General features: G+C 25.6%; 1 protein-coding gene across 1 annotated transcript; it reads right to left on the bottom strand.

Moving 5' to 3' along the window:
• Positions 1-520: 520 nt before the first annotated feature.
• Positions 521-19,847, bottom strand: LOC145839206 (vacuolar fusion protein MON1 homolog A-like). Its single transcript, XM_082946813.1, has 10 exons — positions 19,728-19,847; positions 12,614-12,843; positions 10,994-11,087; positions 10,568-10,685; positions 9,670-9,844; positions 8,254-8,385; positions 7,398-7,541; positions 2,852-2,966; positions 2,137-2,292; positions 521-760 (listed from the first exon to the last, which is right to left on the bottom strand). The coding sequence occupies exons 1-10, from the start codon at positions 19,845-19,847 to the stop codon at positions 620-622; spliced, it is 1,425 nt and encodes a 474-aa protein (XP_082802939.1). The 3' UTR covers positions 521-619.
• Between the last annotated feature and the right edge of the window lie 409 nt (positions 19,848-20,256).

Raw genomic sequence — 20,256 nt, 5'->3', positions numbered from 1 at the left:
CAAAACAAAATACTAACTATACTATTTGTGAAGAATAAAACATATATTTGAAATTAGTACTAACTTTTAAACTGTGAAATTTCTTAAATGTTTATATCAGTAATTAAAATAACAAAATAATATAAAAAGTATAAGTTAATTCAACAAACTGTTGCACCGCATGAGTAAAATAAAATATATTTGTTATTTCTAGTAAAGCATGTTTTGATTTTTAATATGTTTCTAAAAAGTCAAAAATATTCAATTGCATACAAAATGGGCTACAATAAAATAATTTAAGTATTGTGGAAAATCAAAACTAATTTAGCTATAAGCAGCTAACCTAAAAATAAAGCTTTAATTTCAAATGGCAGTGATTAAAAAAATTAAATATATTTGTTTTACAAAGAAAAGTTGCTAAAAATATTTTTAGTTGCAACACTTTTAGGAGAGATAGTGAAAATAAAATTAAAAAAACATAAATGTTTTGATTTTAAAATAAACATTTCTTCTTTTGGTTATTTCAAAAATATATATATCTAAAATTTATCAAGTATTTTTATATTTAAAATGTATTACAAACCATTAAAAAAATAAAAAATAAAAATAAAATCTAAACAAGACATTAAAAACTATTTGTTTAAAAAGTAAACTGTTTGTGCATGAATAATTTATTTGAATTAATTTCAATCCAACTAAGAACTTTCTGTATTGAATCGATAACTTGTTGCTTGGTAACTAGTGGACCGAATGTGGCATACAACTCGAAATTCGTTGCTATCTGTATAAATATGTATCGTTTTTATATAAATTAAAATTTAATTAATATTTAGCTATTACAAGTTTATTTTCAATAAATAAGTTTTTATAAAAAACTGATTTAAAACTTTTTTCAAAAACTTGTTATTAGTTTAATGACCTAGATTATTTACATATTGACTTGTTTTGATACAACTGCTATTGTAAAGTTTATTTATTTTTATCACATATTGTTATTTGCTGTTATAAAAGAAGTGTTTGTAAGTAAACATTTTTATTTGATTTAGTTTTATATAACATATTTGGTTGCTATAACACATGTGTTTTAAAATTTTACTTGAAATTTTTTTGCTTAAAATCTGTATCAAATATCCAGTTTATTGTATAAGTTTAAAGAAAAGTGATATAAGCTTGTATATAAAAAAAAAACGAATACCAAATGTTTTTTTTTTACTTTTTATAAAATATTGAAAACTTAAGATTCAAAAGAATTGAAAAACAACCTTATCAAGATTAATTAAGTAAATGACAATAACTATTTATACATACAGGTACAAACTTATATTTCAACAACTATTTATGCTATAAAATTTACCAAAATCTTTGTCGATTTCAAAAATAAATTTTCATACCAATAAGTAATTTTCAATTAAGCTTTCCGAGCATACCTTAAAACTGATTTTTGTTTATAGTGAATATTATAAAAAATCATATTGTTATTATTACACTAGGAATTAATATCAAACCGGTTTAGGAAAAGTTGTAAAACATTATTTTAATTATTAGTATTTTAGAAAAAATCATGGTATGTATATGTATCCAGCAAACAAAGTTTAATTACATAAGGCTCTTAAAATACTGGATACCTTTAATGGACCTTAAATAAATAAGCTAGTATGGTTTTGAAAGAATACATTTATAAAAAGCACTTTGGAAAAAATAGTTTTATTTCATATTCAAAATAAAACTAGAACTTTAACTCAATACTAACGCTAGTTCGTATGATCTTTCCTGTTTATTTATTGAAAATTATTGAAAGTGGTAAAAATATATTTTTAACTCTCTAAATAAGTTTGCTATTTTTAAATATTTTTTAGAAGCTATTCTGCTATTATAAAAAGAGTTATATATTGATATAACATATATATTTTCAACCCACCCATGCTTTTATTTTCATGTTCATAGCTTTAAAATAAAAAACAACATATTTATACCTGGCAATTTTATTATATATTAATCTTAATCTTATAATATACAAGTGTAACCCACAAAAGTATAGTGTGTTACAATTATATATTAATTAGATTTTTCCACTAACAGCTATTAAAAAAACGAACATCTTAAACCAAACAAAAAAAAATCTATAAAATTTTAATAACACATATACAATCCACATACCCATGCAAGCATAGTTTCCTTCCCATCAACTTTGTACAGCAGTTTGAGCGGGCAGTTTTCATCGTGCACTTTACCGTGCACCAGCTCGTAATTGGCTAATAACCTGTCACGTGGTTCAGGTTCATTGTAAGGCGCCGTGAACACGGGACTCGTGAACTGAAAATTGTTAGTTTAATGTTGTTATAGTCATTTGTAAACATTGTACGCGTTAGAAATGTTTGTAGTTCAAATTATTTTTCAGTCAAACCATGACCGTGGTTGCCAATTTTATACTAAAGGGAATTTGATAACAATAAAAAAAAGGACTACGCAATTTACAAAATCTTTTAAATTGATGTTTATGTATCATTCAATGAGATGTGAAAAGCAAATTATTTTTTTTTATTGAATATTCATTTTAATTAATGAACTGAAAGAATTTTAAATTTAGCACTGATAATTTTCAACGAATACTGAATAAGTTAGCTGCAACAACTAAAGTAACAACATATTTTTGGTGCTTTGTTTATACTTTTTCATCAATTTAATACATCGTGTTCAAGGGTGTCTAAACATCAAAAATTTTATCTTATTTTTTGTTCAGAAACTTAATACTTTTTGAATTTTTTTTAACTTGTTTACTATTTTTTTTATATTGTCTGAATTAAAAGGTTAATAAAGAAAAAGTATGATTTAAAAATTCATAAAATTTCGAAACAAAATATATAAAACAAACCTGATTCAATTCTTTCTTTTTGTAAATGAAGTGTAACAAATTATGAATGTTCAAGTCCTTGACTGTGTAGAATCCATTTACGATGGTGTCATTTATAAGTGACATAAACTTTATTCTGTTGAAAAGATTATGTATTATTATGATTTGATTTAAAATAAAACTTTAAATACTATACTTGAATTAAACATTTTTAAAAATATAAAAATAAAATAGAAGATAACAATTTAATTTCAATAGCTGAAACTTAATTTGTATACTTTTGTAATATTTTTTATTATCCTTACATCCATACTTATATTATATTTTATTAGGTATTTATTTAATTCGCAAACGTGTTTAAACTTTAAAAACTTAAACACATAATTGTAAACAGTATATTATATAGAATACATTTGTCTAACGAGACAAGAACATTAAAACTGAATAATGTATGTTTTCATTTGTGCTTAAATATTAAATTTTAAAATAGTTTTAAACCTTTTAAAATAGAATGATATTTAATAAATTACAGTTATAAAACTTAACCTTTGTTTGGTAGTATAATCTTATAACTGATATGCACAGCATTAAGATATACTAACAAAAATATTATACACTTTCAAAAAACATTTTAAATGTTTACAGCTCTCAAAACTAAAGAAAATTTACATAAGGTATTCAGAAATTCGAAATTCAGGCCATAGGGGATAAAACTCCTTAGTTGATCTTATTTTAAAGATATTTATCTTAGCTAGCAGTTACTTTAATTTAAATCGTTTTTTTAGTTCAGATTAGTTTTTGAGATAAGAGGGTCAGAGAGCTAAAAAGGTTTTTTATGGAAGGAACAAGGTAAAAAAATACTGTTTTACTAAAAATCTATCATTCCATACAGTTGAATAAGCAGTTGTACTTAAACTTTAACAGTTTAACATTAACTTAATAACAAACATTTATATTGTAGTTTTTTTTTTTTAATTCTGAGTACAAAACTTCTATTCTATTTTGGTCATATTTGTTATAGTATCTCTTTTTCTAATAAAGCAAGGAACGTTTCCAAAAAAATTGAAGTTAGTTAAATTAAAAATGAAGAAGATATACTTTTAGGAAATTTTCATAAATATAATAAAAAAAGTTTCTTCCATACGTTTGTATCGAAGATTTTCACTCAGCTGACTATATCACAAAAGTTTTTTTTTTTATACGAAAAACATATTTAGTATATATTTTAGGGGAGCCGATCATTTCTAACCCGCTATCATTTCTAACCCGATCACTTCTACCCCGATCATTTCTAACCCGATCACTTCTAACCCGATCACTTCTAACCCGATCATTTCTAACCCAATTATTTCTAACCCGATCATTTCTAACCCGATCACTTCTAACCCGATCACTTCTAACCCGATCACTTCTAACACGATCACTTCTAACCCGATCATTTCTAACCCGATCACTTCTAACCCGATCATTTCTAACCCGATCACTTCTTACCCGATCACTTCTAACACGATCATTTCTAACCCGATCACTTCTAACCCGATCACTTCTAACCCGATCACTTCTAACCCGATCATTTCTAACCCGATTACTTCTAACACGATCATTTCTAACACGATCATTTCTACCCCGATCACTTCTAACCCGATCATTTCTAACAAGATCACTTCTAACCCGATTATTTTTAACCCAGTTTAGCCAGATCATTTCTAACCCGATCACTTCTAACCCGATCACTTCTAACCCGATCACTTCTAACCTGATAACTTCTAGCCTAATCGTTTCTAGTCCGATCGTTTCAACCTATTTTACTTGTTTATTTACATTTCTTTGTTTTAAGGATTTAATGCAAAAACCAACAAATCTTAATAAAGTAATTAAACCAAAAAAAAAAAATTCAATTTTTAATTTTTTATAACATAATGATTGAATATGTTACGTAATTAATACTTAATAATCGCTAAATAATATAAAGTTTTTGTGTTTTTGAAAATCTGTAAAATAATAACTTTTAAGACATATCAAAAAATATATTAAAGAAGTTTTTACTATTAATCGTGTAAAACTATTTTTGGAATTTTAAATTTCTATAACTTTTAAATTTTTATTAATAATGTAAATTTATTTTGCTCTATATACAACATATTTTTAAAGAAATATGAAAAAATCAAAATATTAAGTTTTCGACACTTAACTTTTATGTTTAAGTTTGTTATATAATATTTCTTATTTAATCTTAGATATAATTTACCATTGGCTAAAAGAAAGAAAATCTAATTTAAGTTCTAGTAAATGACAGGGTCTATTTATAAACAAAAAAACGTTTACCTCTACTTTTTACTTTGTGCTATACAGTATACACTTTCGTTTTAAGAACTTATAATTTTATGATAATAATTTTTAATTAAATTACCATACTAATTATGATTACTAAATTTTTTTAACTGTATTATTTTAAGTTTCATATATACTCATACTAATACTCTTAAAAAATGGTATTTCGTTTAAATTTGCCCTAAATTTGAATGCAACTTGCCAGTCTGGTCTCCATACTTAAAATTTATACTAACCATATAGAATCTCTTCAAGAAAAAGTAAAGAATAGTCTTTAACCACTGCAATGCTCATTATATTTCTTACATTGACGACTATCAAAACTTAATATTTAAACTTTAGAATTCAGAAGACTTCTACTTTTCCTAATGCTTTTAAAACTAAAAACTACAGTTAATTTATAATCAATTTTTGAACTCTATTAAAATAATTAATTACAACGAAAATTACCACAAAGTCATAAATATTTTTAAGTTTAAATGTGGACTTAGCTTTTAAACAAAACTAATCTTTACATAAAGTTGAACAAATTTGATTAAAATAAGATAATTTATATTAGAAATTATCAGTAATTTAACAAATTTTGTACTTATGAACCATTGATTTAACGTGTAGGATTTTGTTCGTTCTATAGTTTGATTTTATTGTAAATGCCTTTCCTATGTAAATAATAAATCATTTTCTAATGTTTCCGATAAAAGTTTATTTAATTTGTATTATTAATGTGCTTTGGACTTAAGGTTTTAAATTTAGTGGTTAGTCAATGTATTTAAATATTTCGATTATGCTTTGGCAAAGTTACAAAAGATGATAAAAAAAACAATGAAATACCAAACGGTTGCACAAATGAGCAGAACCTAACTCTAAAAGTTAAGATGTGAAAATCTGGTAGATGTATAAACTGAAAGAAGTTTTATTAATAAGTTTTTATATTCTTTTAAATTCTGACACTGTAGTATATTCTAAATGAATTTCATAAAAGTAATACTGAACCTTATTTCAATGTAGAAGTGCTTGATTAAGACTACTTTGCTGATTTCTGAACTAAATTCATAGAAGAAATTTACTAAATTGTCTCAATATGTATTGCTGAATTTTGCAGAGAAGGTTGTTTGTTGAAAAGAAATTAAAGTTAATTCTAAAAATAAAGGTTAAACAGCTGTGTTTTGTTTTATTGCAACTTACTGATCGTTGAAAGAGTTGATATTTAAGTTGCTTATTATAAAATAAAAACTGAGTTTGTTAAAAAAATTTTTCTTCGAATCATAAGTAACTTAATTAGTCTTATACTAAGTGTTGATTTTTTTTTTGCTGTTAAAAAAAACTGTAGTTTTTGGTTTTAAGATATATAAATTAATTAATGTCTCCTTGTTATGTGCTATTTAGTTTAAGCTGCCCAGATTATTATGTGTGGGTCTAGCGTAGGAAAAAATAAACTTCCAATAACAATAAATATCAAAAATTGAATTTTATAAAAGCTATCTAAACATTAAGTTTTACTTTAAACAAAATATACTAAATTTCGATAAAAAAAACAACTTTGTTGAGATTTTTTTGTTTTAAAAACAAATCTTTAATTTACTTCAATAATACATAAACATATTAATACAGATCGAATTAATAATAGTCGGGTTAGAAACGATCAAGTTAGAAATGATCGGGTTAGATATGATCGGGTTAGAAGTGATCGGGTTAGAAATGATAGTGTTTAATCGGGTTAGAAGTAATCGGGTTAGAAGTGATCGGGTTAGAAATGATCGGGTTAGAAGTGATCGGGTTAGAAATGATCGGGTTAGAAGTGATCGGGTTAGAAGTGATCGGGTTAGAAGTGATCGGGTTAGAAATGATCGGGTTAGAAGTGATCGTGTTAGAAGTGATCGGGTTAGAAATGATCAGGTTAGAAGTAATCGGGTTAGAAGTGATCGGGTTACAAGTGATCGGGTTAGAAATGATCGGGTTAGAAATGATCGGGTTAGAAGTGATCGGGTTAGAAATGATCGGGTTAGAAGTGATTGGGTTAGAAATAATCGGGTTAGAAATGATCGGGTTAGAAATGATCGGGTTAGAAGTGATCGGGTTAGAAATGATCGGGTTAGAAATGATAGCGAGTTAGAAATGATAGTAAACCATATTTTAGCTATTATATTAGGTACAATGTTGATTTTAGTAAAAAAATGTTAGATCCCTTATGGCCATTAATATAACTTAACTTTGTTATCTTCTTCATAAAACTTACTTTTCGAGTTTTTCGACGACTACTTTCTTGTCCTGCTGAAATTCGTAGAAGTGCTCTTTGTCAACAGACAGCAGTATGAGGCAAGTTTGCAATTTGTCGTCCAAATAGCTCACATAAGCGTACAGAAAACCGTCACTTCGAAAACTGTTACAAGTGGTAACTAGTTTTTTTAAGTTTGGCTAATTATAATATACGTGTTTTAAAGCTACACTATCTATGAAAAAAATGTAGGATTTTATCAAAAACTGCGATAAACTTTTTCTTCATAACAACCATCATAAAGGTTATTGCAAAAGGATTTGTAAAAGTATTCAAATAACTAAGTAGACATAAAAATTATGAATGAACAAAAAATTGGGACACGTTCAAAATCCACCCAGTCAAATTCGAGAACCGCTTACCGATCGAGGGCAAGGGTTAGGGGTAACAGTGAGAGTGAAAATAAATGGAAAATAAATTTAAAAATTCAAAAAGTATATAAAATAAATTGATAAAGAAAAAAAAATAAGTGGACTTTAAACGCGGGTGAATTTTAAAATAATACCCAAAAAATTATTATATTATCAAACAGAAGACAAATGAATAAACACGAATTTCTCAACATACGAGAGCAATACGTGATGTGAATATTTATCAACTGTTTTTTATTTTAAGATTTAAACTTAAAATGTGATTATTAACTAATTAATGTTTGTGAAGATCACAAAAAATAATACACCAGTATTTATGTAACAACCAACTGCGGCAGGCAAATAGGGGTCGATAAATATAATATAATATAAAATGAAAGACTAAAAACTAGATATAAACTTTTTATATATAAAAAAAAATATAAACAGCCTTACAACAAACTAACTGCGGCAGGCAAATAGGGGTCCACGTTTCGCCGGTGTTGAAGCTTGTCGTTGAGCCAATGTAGTTCAGCAGTATCTGCACGTCTTTCGTGTGCAGTGGTTGGTCCTTCATTCTGCACGTGCTCACAACACACCTGTGACGTCATAATACTTGTTGCTACGTAATATAATAATAAACTTTTATTTTACCTATATGAGAACTATTTTTTTTAATTACTGTTGACTTGAAATGTTGTAAGTAGAAGAAACTAAAAATAAAAACTGTGTGTAACCTTATCTTAAATTGGAAATTTTAATTTATTTATAATTTTTTTAAAAAGCTACGACCACTTGAGAAAATCCCAGCTTGAGTGAAACTAGATAAAATGTTCAAATTTAAAATACTATAAAATAATTAATTTTCTAAACTTTGCTGATCAACAGCTCGTAAAATATAGATAACTGTTTAACAAAATGTCTCAACAAATTCAAGAAACTAACTATTTACAGCAGCAGTTCTTAACCTTTTTTCATGTTTTACCCCTTTTTTGGCAGATAATTACTAAATTTACCCCAAATATACAAAATAGTGTTTAATTTTGAGGAAAAAATTATATTTTTTGAGCTTCAAGTTCCCAAAATGAAAAAAATCGTATAATTTAAAGAGTTAATTTAATTAAAAACACAGTTAAATAAAATTAAAAAGACAACTAATAACCATTAATTTGCATAACTTGCAGTAAAGAAAATTTATCCCGTAAAACAAGGGAATTTCCCCCAGAATTAAATTTACTCCTGGTTGAGAATTGCTGATTTACAATGTACACTATCCATTTAAACTTATTGATATAACCTTATCTTAAATTGGAAAATTTTAATTTATTTATAATTTTTTTAAAAAGCTACGACCACTTGAGAAAATCCCAGCTTGAGTGAAACTAGATAAAATGTTCAAATTTAAAATACTATAAAATAATTAATTTTCTAAACTTTGCTGATCAACAGCTCGTAAAATATAGATAACTGTTTAACAAAATGTCTCAACAAATTCAAGAAACTAACTATTTACAGCAGCAGTTCTTAACCTTTTTTCATGTTTTACCCCTTTTTTGGCAGATAATTACTAAATTTACCCCAAATATACAAAATAGTGTTTAATTTTGAGGAAAAAATTATATTTTTTGAGCTTCAAGTTCCCAAAATAAAAAAATCGTATAATTTAAAGAGTTAATTTAATTAAAAACACAGTTAAATAAAATTAAAAAGACAACTAATAACCATTAATTTGCATAACTTGCAGTAAAGAAAATTTATCCCGTAAAACAAGGGAATTTCCCCCAGAATTAAATTTACTCCTGGTTGAGAATTGCTGATTTACAATGTACACTATCCATTTAAACTTATTGATATCTCCTACATTTAAACAACAATCAACCGACCCATTGCTGATGAGTAATGCGTACACCAGTTCGTCCCTCTTAACCGACTGCAATATCGCGCCAACTTCGTTTCTGACGTCACAGTTTACAGGAAAGCAGCGATGCGATTGGAGCAGGTAAGTGACGTCACGCTTCATCGAATCGCACAAGTTCGTTATCATCTTGATGTCGGAATCTGTTTGAAAATAGTTCAAGTCTTATTTTGGATGTGTTGTAATCTAATAACCTAAATTAATCTTGATGTTAGAATCTGATAGAAGAATTGTATTAAACTTTTTTATGTGTTGTAATCTGTTAACCTAAATTTTCATGATGTCAGAGTCTTAGTAGGAATATTGATGTTTCTTTTCACTTGATTAATTAAATAGTTTTAGTTTAAACTTCATGTACTAATTTTAATTTAAGCTATAAATTTAGTTTATTTTATTGAGTATCACCTAAAATCAGAATCTGTTTATTTGTAAGAGTTTTATAATAAAAAATATAACAACAGTTTTTAATTAACTTTAATTATTAATTGTCCGATTCTAAATTAGACAAATATCTATTTCTACTCTTTAAATTTATGTCTTGGAATTTGTTCTACGTCCAGATCTGAGTGTTTAAAGTACTTTTAGAATTTCTGTAATGATTTTTTTAACTAAATACAACTAGTTTTTTTTTTATTGTATGAGTAAGAATCCTGTTGTTTCTAGATTAACGCAGGTGTAATAATATGTTATTGAATAAATATAAATTAATTTTATTGTTTTCATAAGTTGAATGTAGGATTAGTTTATATAAGTAGGACACTTTTTAATTTTGATTTTTGCGTTTCATGAGTTTTATGCATGTTATTAAAGTTTTACATGACAAAATGTAGCCTATAGTTATTTAAAAATAATAAAAAAATAGAAACCTCCGATTTGCCCGCTTCTTAAGTCATACGTCTTCTGCTGAGAATAAATACTTTTCAGTCTGGCTTCGGTTATTATGCTTATTATTGCGTCATAAACGTACTCCAAATATATGTTCATCTGTTTAAAAATGTATAACATTTTAATTAATTACCACACAAAACTTATAATTTGAAAAAATGTCTAGTACATATTTAAATAAAGTTAAGTTAACATGTGGTTATAAACATAAACGCACTTTAAATATACGTTTATCAGTACAAATAACTTGAAACAAACTATATCATTATTAAAAAGATTTGCTCAATTCAATGGAAATATAGCAAGATATTAAATAAAGTAAAGTAAAATGTTGTTATTTTAATTAGTAATAAGAACTAGTTAAAACAATTAACATAAATAATTTAGTTTTACAAAGACAAAACTACCTGTCTAATTGACTCATAGCCAGTAGATACAGCCACAAGAATTAGGGGACTTTTATCCAGAAACACGAATTTGTGGCTACCAGCTACTATATGTCTGTGAAATATAAATGTACTTAGGAAAACATTTACAAATATATTCAACAATTTTACAGTCTACTTTTTCTATAAAATTACAAATGTGTTTTTTAAGTAAAACAGAACAAATATTGCAGTAGTTATGTACTATAAGTATATAAATAACAACAATATGCAAATTATAATTTCTTATTATTATCAGGTTCTAGTGAGAATAAATTCTGAATTTATAAAATATCAACAAAATAGTATATTGCCCTAAACAACAGTGTTTATCTATTTAAGAGTATAAGAAAATTACAAGTATTACCTAAACAAAAAATTTTTTTAATACATCATTTCGTTATAATACTGTACCACTTACTAGCATGCATTATAAAATAAATAAATGTATTTTAGTAAGTATATTATGATGAATTCAGTTTAATACAGTATAAGATATCTTTTAACATGCAGTTTACGAAAACATATTAAAAACACATTTAAAAGAATATTTTTTTCTTTAGTACAATTTTAAAAACTGCACTGAGATTACAGGAACAGTTCAAAAACAGAAGAAACTTTGAAAGTTTAAAAATTACTTTGCGAATAAAAATTCTCATTTTTATATTTCAGAAATGAGTTCACTTTTAGTAGTCAAACACATAAGGCTTTAATACTTATAAGTCAAGTAAAAGCTCTAAAAACAAAAATAAAAAATGTAAAAACAACTTTTTTAGTTTGAAAATCTTAGAAAAAAAATAAAAATTAGGCCTACACTAAAGTAAACACAAAATATTTTATGCAACTAAAATTAAAAAAAAAACCGAATCATACCAGTTTAAAAAGTGACTTTAATATTAAATAAAACTTTGATTTGTAAAATATAGTTATCAAATTGTTATTATCCTTTTAGATAAATAAGTAAAACATTCAAATAAAAAGTAAGTTTGTGAAATATCAAAACCAGACTTAAAGTAGTAGTTCTTAAATTTTAAGAAGAAAGACATAAAACAATGTAATCTTTTATAACTTAAAATTTTTTGTTTTACATAATGTTTAAATAAAACAAAGTTATACAAATTAGAAAATAAAACCGTTTATTAAAGTGCTTTATAAGCTTAAAGAAGACTTAAAATGTATTTCACAAACATTACGTTACAATTTATGAATATCAAAAAAAGGCTAAAATGCTGCAAGATATATGTTCAAATAAATCTTTTATACTAATACTAATTGTATAACATTATTATAACAAAAATTACAACTCACTTTAAATTAACGTTTCTGTAATAGTGAAAAAAAAAGGAAAAAGTTCTTAAAATACTTTTATAGTTGTTAAACAGTTAAACTTTACTAGCACCTATATTATTACAGTAAACTATATGTTTTTACATAAACTTTTACAACTAAGCATATTGTACATTAAAGTTAAAAATTGTAATAACAACTAACTTCAAATTGTCAATTAGAAGAAAAAGGGTTGAAATATCACAAGGAACATTTTAAATAATTATTTTATAAAAATACTAAATATATAATATTATTACAATTAAAACAACTAACTTCAGATTGTCGTTTCTGTCATTGAAGCAAGCCAGCAGGGCGACCACGGCCGCCATGGACGGGGCCCACTTGTAAGCGTCGCCTAGCAACGAGAACACGGGTTTCGCGTTGCTGGTCAACACAAACACGTGTCTGCTGCTTTTGAACAGAGACATCTGGTGGTTGTCTTCCTCAATTTGGACCAGTTCGGTCAGGTGCCGCTGGTTTGACGTCATGTCTTCCTCGTTTGCCTGGAAGAATAAAAAAAGGTATAAGTATAATTAAAAATACTACATATCATTCATTATCTAAATAGTACATAAAGAACGCTTACTTATCTACAAATATTTATAAAATATTTACAATTTTTTTTTTTTTAATTTAATTAAATGTCATGTTTTCCTTGTTTGCCTGGAAGAAGAAAAAACATTTAACTTGATGACCGTTAGTTCTGCAAACCATTATTTATCTAAATATTTTAAAAAGAACCTTTACTTTTCTACTATTAATTATAAGACAATTTGAAGAAAACAAAATTTTCAAATTAGGTCAAAATTGCAGTCGGTTACCTACATTTTTATTTTCATTGCTTTTTATTTAATAACTCTTGACTACGTTTATTTTTGAACAGTTTTTTTATTGAATTTTAGACTAAAAAATATAACCTGTTTAATAATTTTGTATATGTTGTGCTTTTCACAGATTTTTAAAGTTCTTGAAAACAAAAACAAAGTTACAAATAACATAAGTAGAACTTAAATAACTTTATGTTTAATAATTTTTAAATAGATAAGTTACATAAACGCATTTTTGTATTGTAGAAAAGATACTCAATACTGTACAAGTTTACTATAAGTATTTTGTAAACTATCTTCAAAGACTCTCTTTTTGCTAATTTTTTAATAAAAACAACAAAATGTACCTAGCTTAAATTGAAAACACTAAATATGTATACTTAATCAAGTACTATTTATAAACATTAGTAAACCACTCAAAGTAATACTTTAAAAAAAATATTTACATCAATGTATTAGAATCATACTGACGTAATTATGCCTAGTTATTTCTATTTTGTTGTGGTATGCAATGACATACTTATATATACACATTTATTGCAACAGGCCTTTAAAATATTTAATATACTCATTTACTTTTTCTAGTTTATACTTTACCTAAAAACTATTTAACTTATACAGGTAATATATAGTTAAAAATATAAGCTTTAATTATACACTGAGATCTACAACCTAAAAACTCAATTCTAATGGTATTACCAAATTATCTTTTTGTAACTCTTTTAGAAAGTTCTTATAACTTGCATTTCAAACACTCTTATAAGATAATTGGCCTTTTAAATAGCAAATATTATGATTTCTTAAGGGCATAGGGAAGGTTAAATCACTTTTTTCAAAATTTTATCTTATTATATAGAGTTTTCACTAAACTAAAAGATGCTTTTTTCAAAATAATCTTTGAGATATAGCAGGTCAAAGAAGTAGGCAACACTAAGTTCCTTATTGGAGGCGCAAACTATAACAGCAAAAAAGACTATTTAACTAAAAATCTATGTTTTCCTGCATTTTATGAGATAAATGCCTCAAACTTTCAGGAAATGTTCCTTGCAATACATAAAAAAAATTTGTTACAAAGAATTTAAAAATAAAAGAATTAATTTATTAAAAAAATAAACAAAAAACATGTTTTTTTTAGTTATTTGTCATAAATTTTTTGATTTAATTTTTTTAATTCTGTTCCGACAGAATTTTTTAAATATTGCAAGGACCATATCCTAAAGTCTTGAGGTAATTATCTCAAAAACGTAGGATATGATAGATTTTTTGTGATTTCTAGTTATTTGCTGTTTTAGTTTGCGCCTACTATAAGGAACTTGTTGTAGTCTACATTTTCGACCCGCTATATCTCAAAAGTTATTTTGAGTTCTAAAAATCTGTAAAAAGCAACTTTTAGCTTTATTAATTCTAAATAAATTAAGACTAAATTTAGAAAAAGGTGATTTACCCCCCTCCCCCCCACTTTGCCCTTAAATTCAACAATAGTATTAAGTATTTAAAAAATTACTTAGATAATTTGAGTTTGAAAAAAACTTCATAGTAAACTGTTGTAATTTATACTTACACAGTAACTATTTACAAAAAAGTTTTAATTCTATAGAGCAGGGATTGTAAACTGCAGCTTGCGAGCCATGCCCCCAAGAGATACTTTTTAGATAAAAACGTACATTTTAAAAACAAAAAAAATAATTAAAGGTTTTGTAATAAACATGGTTGCCACTGATCAAGCTGAGAAAAATTTCCTGACTTTTCCTGACTTTTTACCAAAATTTTCCTGACTTTTCTAAATCAGATTCTTAAATTAAACTTATTCTAAAATACATAATTTAACAATTGAAACTATATAAAGCTTTCAATCTAATTTTAATACAGGTTAAAAACAACAGTTTTTTGCTGAAGTCTATCATCAAACTTTCAGTACATCACTTAAGCCATCTGTGTATGATTGAAGTTTGTAATAAACAACTCTATCAGCAAAATACTTGCATTATTACCTTAAAACACAGATTGTCTGAAAAAAGGCACAATTTTTTAGCATTTCCTAGCATAAATGTATCTAGATAAACAAACGACATATAAGGAACTTTTAAAATTAAAATCTTAAATTAATAACAAACTTTCACAACTAAAATCTTAATACAATAACAAATTTTCACAGTTGAAACCTTAAAACAATAAAGAACACAACTTTTTAGAATTTCCTAGCATAAATGTATCTAAATAAACAAAATGACATATAAGGAAATTTCACAATTAAAACCTTAAATAAATAAGAAACTTTCACAACTCAAACCTTAAAACAATAACGAATTTTTACAGCTAAAACATTAAAACAATAAAGAACTTAATCAAATACTGTTTTTTTAAATGTATGTAATAAAATTTATTTTTTCCATTTTTTATTACCACTTCAACCCCTTCATCTAATGAAGATATGGTTTCCTTCATCTGAACTGCATTCCGCTTTATTTTCTTGGCGGTTAAAATCATTTGCCTAATTTTATTTAAATTGCTCTCATCTGATCCCCTACACTTGTTGAAGAGAATCTTTTCTCTAAATCTAGCCGCATCTTGTAAGCTTCATTTCTTTTCTTTTGACACTCATTTATTTTTACTTTCATTTATAAAATATTTCCTCTTATCATTAAGTATAAAATTAGTAACAAATAAATATACTCTTATTTACTTTAAAAACTTAAGTTACTATACAAAAAATACAAATAAACTTAACCTTGGCATATACCTCTCTTATAACTTACTTTATAACTTTAAACAACTTTGAAAAAAATATAAAGAGGTCAAGTATACACATTAACTTGTTACATAAAATAATAAACTAACTGCTTAGTTATAAAGAACTCAATTATTTACTTAAACAAAAAACACTTTGATTCTAAAATTATGCTAGATAAACTTTTTGTATATACCACAGTTTCACTATGGAAGTGTCCTTGCTACAGATAATCAATACTAAAATGCTTACAAAATCTGCTCGTTCAAGTAAAGTACTTGTTTAATATGTTAATAGAAAATTTTTGCAGTTTTGTAAAGGATATTTTACTAATTTATACCAGATGAAGGCTTTGGAAAAAAAATTAAATATTTTTGTAAATTTCTAGGAAAATTTTGGAATTTTTTTCTGACTTTAAAGGACTTTTAATTATTTTTTACCATTTGAAGGCTTTGGAAAACAAGGAATTTTGTAAATTTAAACTGACAAATCTGACTTTTATTTTATTTTATCAAATTTCCTGACTTTTCCTGACTTTTTTTCAAAACCCCTTATTTTTTCCTGACTTTTCCTGACTTTTGTCATTTTTTTTAATTTTTCCTGACTTTTCCTGATTTCCTGACTTTTCCTGACCGAGTGGCAACCCTGAATAAAAGTTTAATTGAACAAATACTATTTAATAGTGCTATATTATTGGCTATTTTATCATATTTTTGGTCTAAAATACTTGTTTTTTCTACTATTTACTACAGCTATTTTGAAATAACTGTGGCCCTCTAAACTTTGTTCTAAATAGTGTGGCCCGCTAGCAAGTTTTTATACAAAAATTGTTACAAAGTTTTAGTTACGAAAGACTTCCAACCCCTGCCATAGAGTAAGGGTGGACAAAACCCAAGAGCTTGAATAAAACTTAAGCAAATCAAACAAAGTTGAGCATTTTTTTACAAATATTTAAATATGTGATCTTAATTTGATTTATCTTTAGTACATAGTTTTTTTAGATTATTATTTCATTACTATTTTGCCTTCTTTTTAAGTATAATCTCTGTAAATTGGCACCCTCAAATGATCTTTTCATATAAAACTGGCCCATTAACTAGAAAAAATTGCCTATTCATTTCATATGTGGTATTTATATAGATTTATCTTATTATAACACAAGTTTAATAAATAAGGGAACAAAGTTGGTGAGCTCAATAGGTTCCTAATGGAAGACACAGACCAAAAGAAAATACTATTTTACTAAAAATATATCTCCTCCTTGATACATTAAGTATTTTTTTTACATTTTTCAGTAACCATATTACTAGTATAAGAATATCAAAGTTATATTTTAGCATAGAAAAAAATAATAGTTATTTTGTCAAAATTATCCTTTTTTGTAATCTAAAGTAAGTATTTTTTAATATTTTAAATAACTTTGAATACATGTTTTAGAGTTTATGCTTTCATAAGGCTATAAAAAATACATTTGTTAGATTTAAGTAAAACATTCTTAAATAAAATACTACCTAATAGCTAAAATTAAAGCTTTAAAATTTCAAAAGTGAAACATTAAAAGAGTAAATTCATTTAACAATAAGTTATAAAACAAACTGAATCAGTATAAACTAATTAAAAATATTACAAAAATAAATCTGAGATCCTGGAAAAAATACTAAATTAGTCTCAGTCATCCAACAATTTTTTAAAAGCCTTAAAAAAAGGACATCTGATTCTTGCTGTTTCTGATCATACTGTTCTGAGTACATCTGATATTAAAAAAAAAATAAACTAGCCTGTGAAGCCTCAACGTGTTGCATATAAACTTGATATCAGAGTTTTTAACACTATAAAATGAGCTTTTAAGTACAGTAACCTCTCTTATTTACGCAGATTGTGTCCACAGAAAAAGTGCGTAAAGATACAAGAGATCGTAAAGATACGAGAGTTACCAAACATACTTACTATAATTACTGTTTTTTAATATTGCATCTACTTAAAAGCAGACTGGGAACTTCCCCACTTTTTACAATTTGTTTACTTTATTTATAAACATAAAAAAAAGATAAAAATATACATATTTAAAAATAAGGATTTAAATTTATATAAAATAATAATAATTGTAGAAAAATTTTACTAATTTCAATAATAAGTTGATTTTATCTTTATTTTTATGTGACTTATTAATACTTAACACTTATAGTTCATTTTACTTTCCAAATTTGATTTATTATTAAGCATTTGTTTAAAATTAAGAAATAGTGTGGTATCTATACTAAAATTTGTTTCTATAGCCTTTTACAAAAATATACATTTGGTGCTGTAATGGATTTCTTCTTTTTAAGAACAATAAATAAAACATAAGAAAAATGTTTGATAAAAATATTGTTAACAAAATTTCTGATATACTGAGGTATAACTAAATGTTTATCAACTAGTCAAAGTCTAAAGATATAGAGAGGTGAGTTAGCATTTAAAGACATATTTTAAATTAAAAATATACAATAAACCTAGTTGGTGCAATATTAAATAATGAAGAATTTTTATTTTTTGAATTTTTTCGAATTTTAAAATGCGTAACTAAACGAGAGTGTGTAACGTCAGGAGTGCGTAAAAATGCAAGAGATTACTGTAGTTAAAACCTTTCAAGTGTTAGTTTTAAAAACCTTGTAAATGTGTTAACATCAAGTGGCCAGTAGAATCCAGTAACTCTTTAAAAATCATGTGGCTAGATTAACACATATTTAAATTTACAAATTTTCAAGAAGTAATCATAATAGATATTTAAGTCAATTTATGCAGTAATTATGACATTAAGTTAAGAAAATACCAACTTTGTAAAAGTACACATTTTTTTTAAACTCCAAGTTTTCGTTTACTTAATAGTGATTGCCCGGGTAATTAGCAAAAAAAAAAACGTATTTGGTCAGGGTGGCCAATAATTTTAAGAAATTTCTACTAGGCTTTTGAAAGCAAATGTTTTAGTGTCTACTTCTAGTTTAAATTTAAGTTTAAGGTAAATTACTGTGTTAGAAAGTATAAAAACATTTAAAAGATAATGTAAAGCTACTTTAAATGTGCTTTTAAATACAATATTTTTGATGATTAGAAAAAAACCTAAATATATGTTTATTGCACAACAAAAAAAAAACTCTAGAAATATTTGGTCCTAGACCTGGTGTAAAAAAAACTATTTGGTTATTGAGTTGTACACCTGAGATACCTTTCAAAGTCTTGTCCAGGACTATATGATATATATCTTGTGTCAAATCAAAATTTTACTGCTCCACATGTAAAAATTATTTAAAATTCTGGGTTTTTCCAATTTTTTTGGGAGTTGTTGTTTAAGTGCAAGGTATTTTTCTAATTTTTCAAATTCCAGGTTTTTTTCAGATTTTTTGACACAAACTGTCGAATTCCAGGTTTTGTGGCCACCTTGCTATAACTGCCATCTAAAAGAATGTGTGTAAATGCTTTTAAGTTTAAATTTTATAAAATGTACTCTTTAAACTTAAATATAAACATCCTTATATAAAAAGGTAAAAACTTAAGTATTACTTGTCAAATATAAAATATATTAAAAAATCAAAATTAAACTTAACTTGTAAAAACTATTTTTTGTTTGGTAGAAAAACATCACACTTACTTTTCCCTCTACAACAAATTTAAATTTGCTTAATTATATTTGTAAGGATTCATGAATAATGCATGTTTAAAGTATGTATTTAAATTGGAAAAAGGTGTCATACACATTAGTATGAATGCTTTAAAACTCTATGAGTTCAACACTGTAAAATTCAATTATAATGGTTGATAAATATACATCAATATCAAAATTAGTATAACTCACAACACTGAATTCATTTTCAAGGTTTTCTGGGGTTTCTTCTTCTTCAAAATCACTGCTGACTGCATTTAGACTGCTGTTCGTGATTTCAAGTTTTTCGAACACTTCACTTGCCTCATCCATTTTTAAAATATTTTAAATTAACAAAAAGTTTATTTCCAGATATTAAAATTGTTTAGTTGTGTAAGTCAATAAGTCTGTTAAAGGGAAACTCCCTAAATGTTATAAAAGCTCTATTGTAAACAAAGCCTAACAGTGAATCAAAATCTTTATCGATTGTACATTTAGGCATGATTAAAATGATAGAACATAGTTAACAAAGGATGATAAGTTATTTTTCATAATTCAAACTTGTTTTAAACATTTTGTTTTTTTAGCTCAAAGAAGTTAAGATAACAAATAATTTTTTAGCTTATTTGAAAAATTTAAATAACTACATACATCAGATCAAACCTATTTAAGAATTAACTAAACTGCAGTCAGGCTTCTTATACAACCTATAATCCTTGATAACTCTAAGTTTGACAATTAA

Source organism: Thalia democratica, chromosome 6 (assembly GCF_965202585.1).
Source record: "Thalia democratica chromosome 6, ktThaDemo2.hap1.1, whole genome shotgun sequence".
Taxonomy (NCBI): Eukaryota; Metazoa; Chordata; class Thaliacea; order Salpida; family Salpidae; genus Thalia; species Thalia democratica.
The sequence above is the reverse complement of the archived record's forward strand: the minus strand, read 5'-3'. Positions and strand labels throughout refer to the sequence as shown.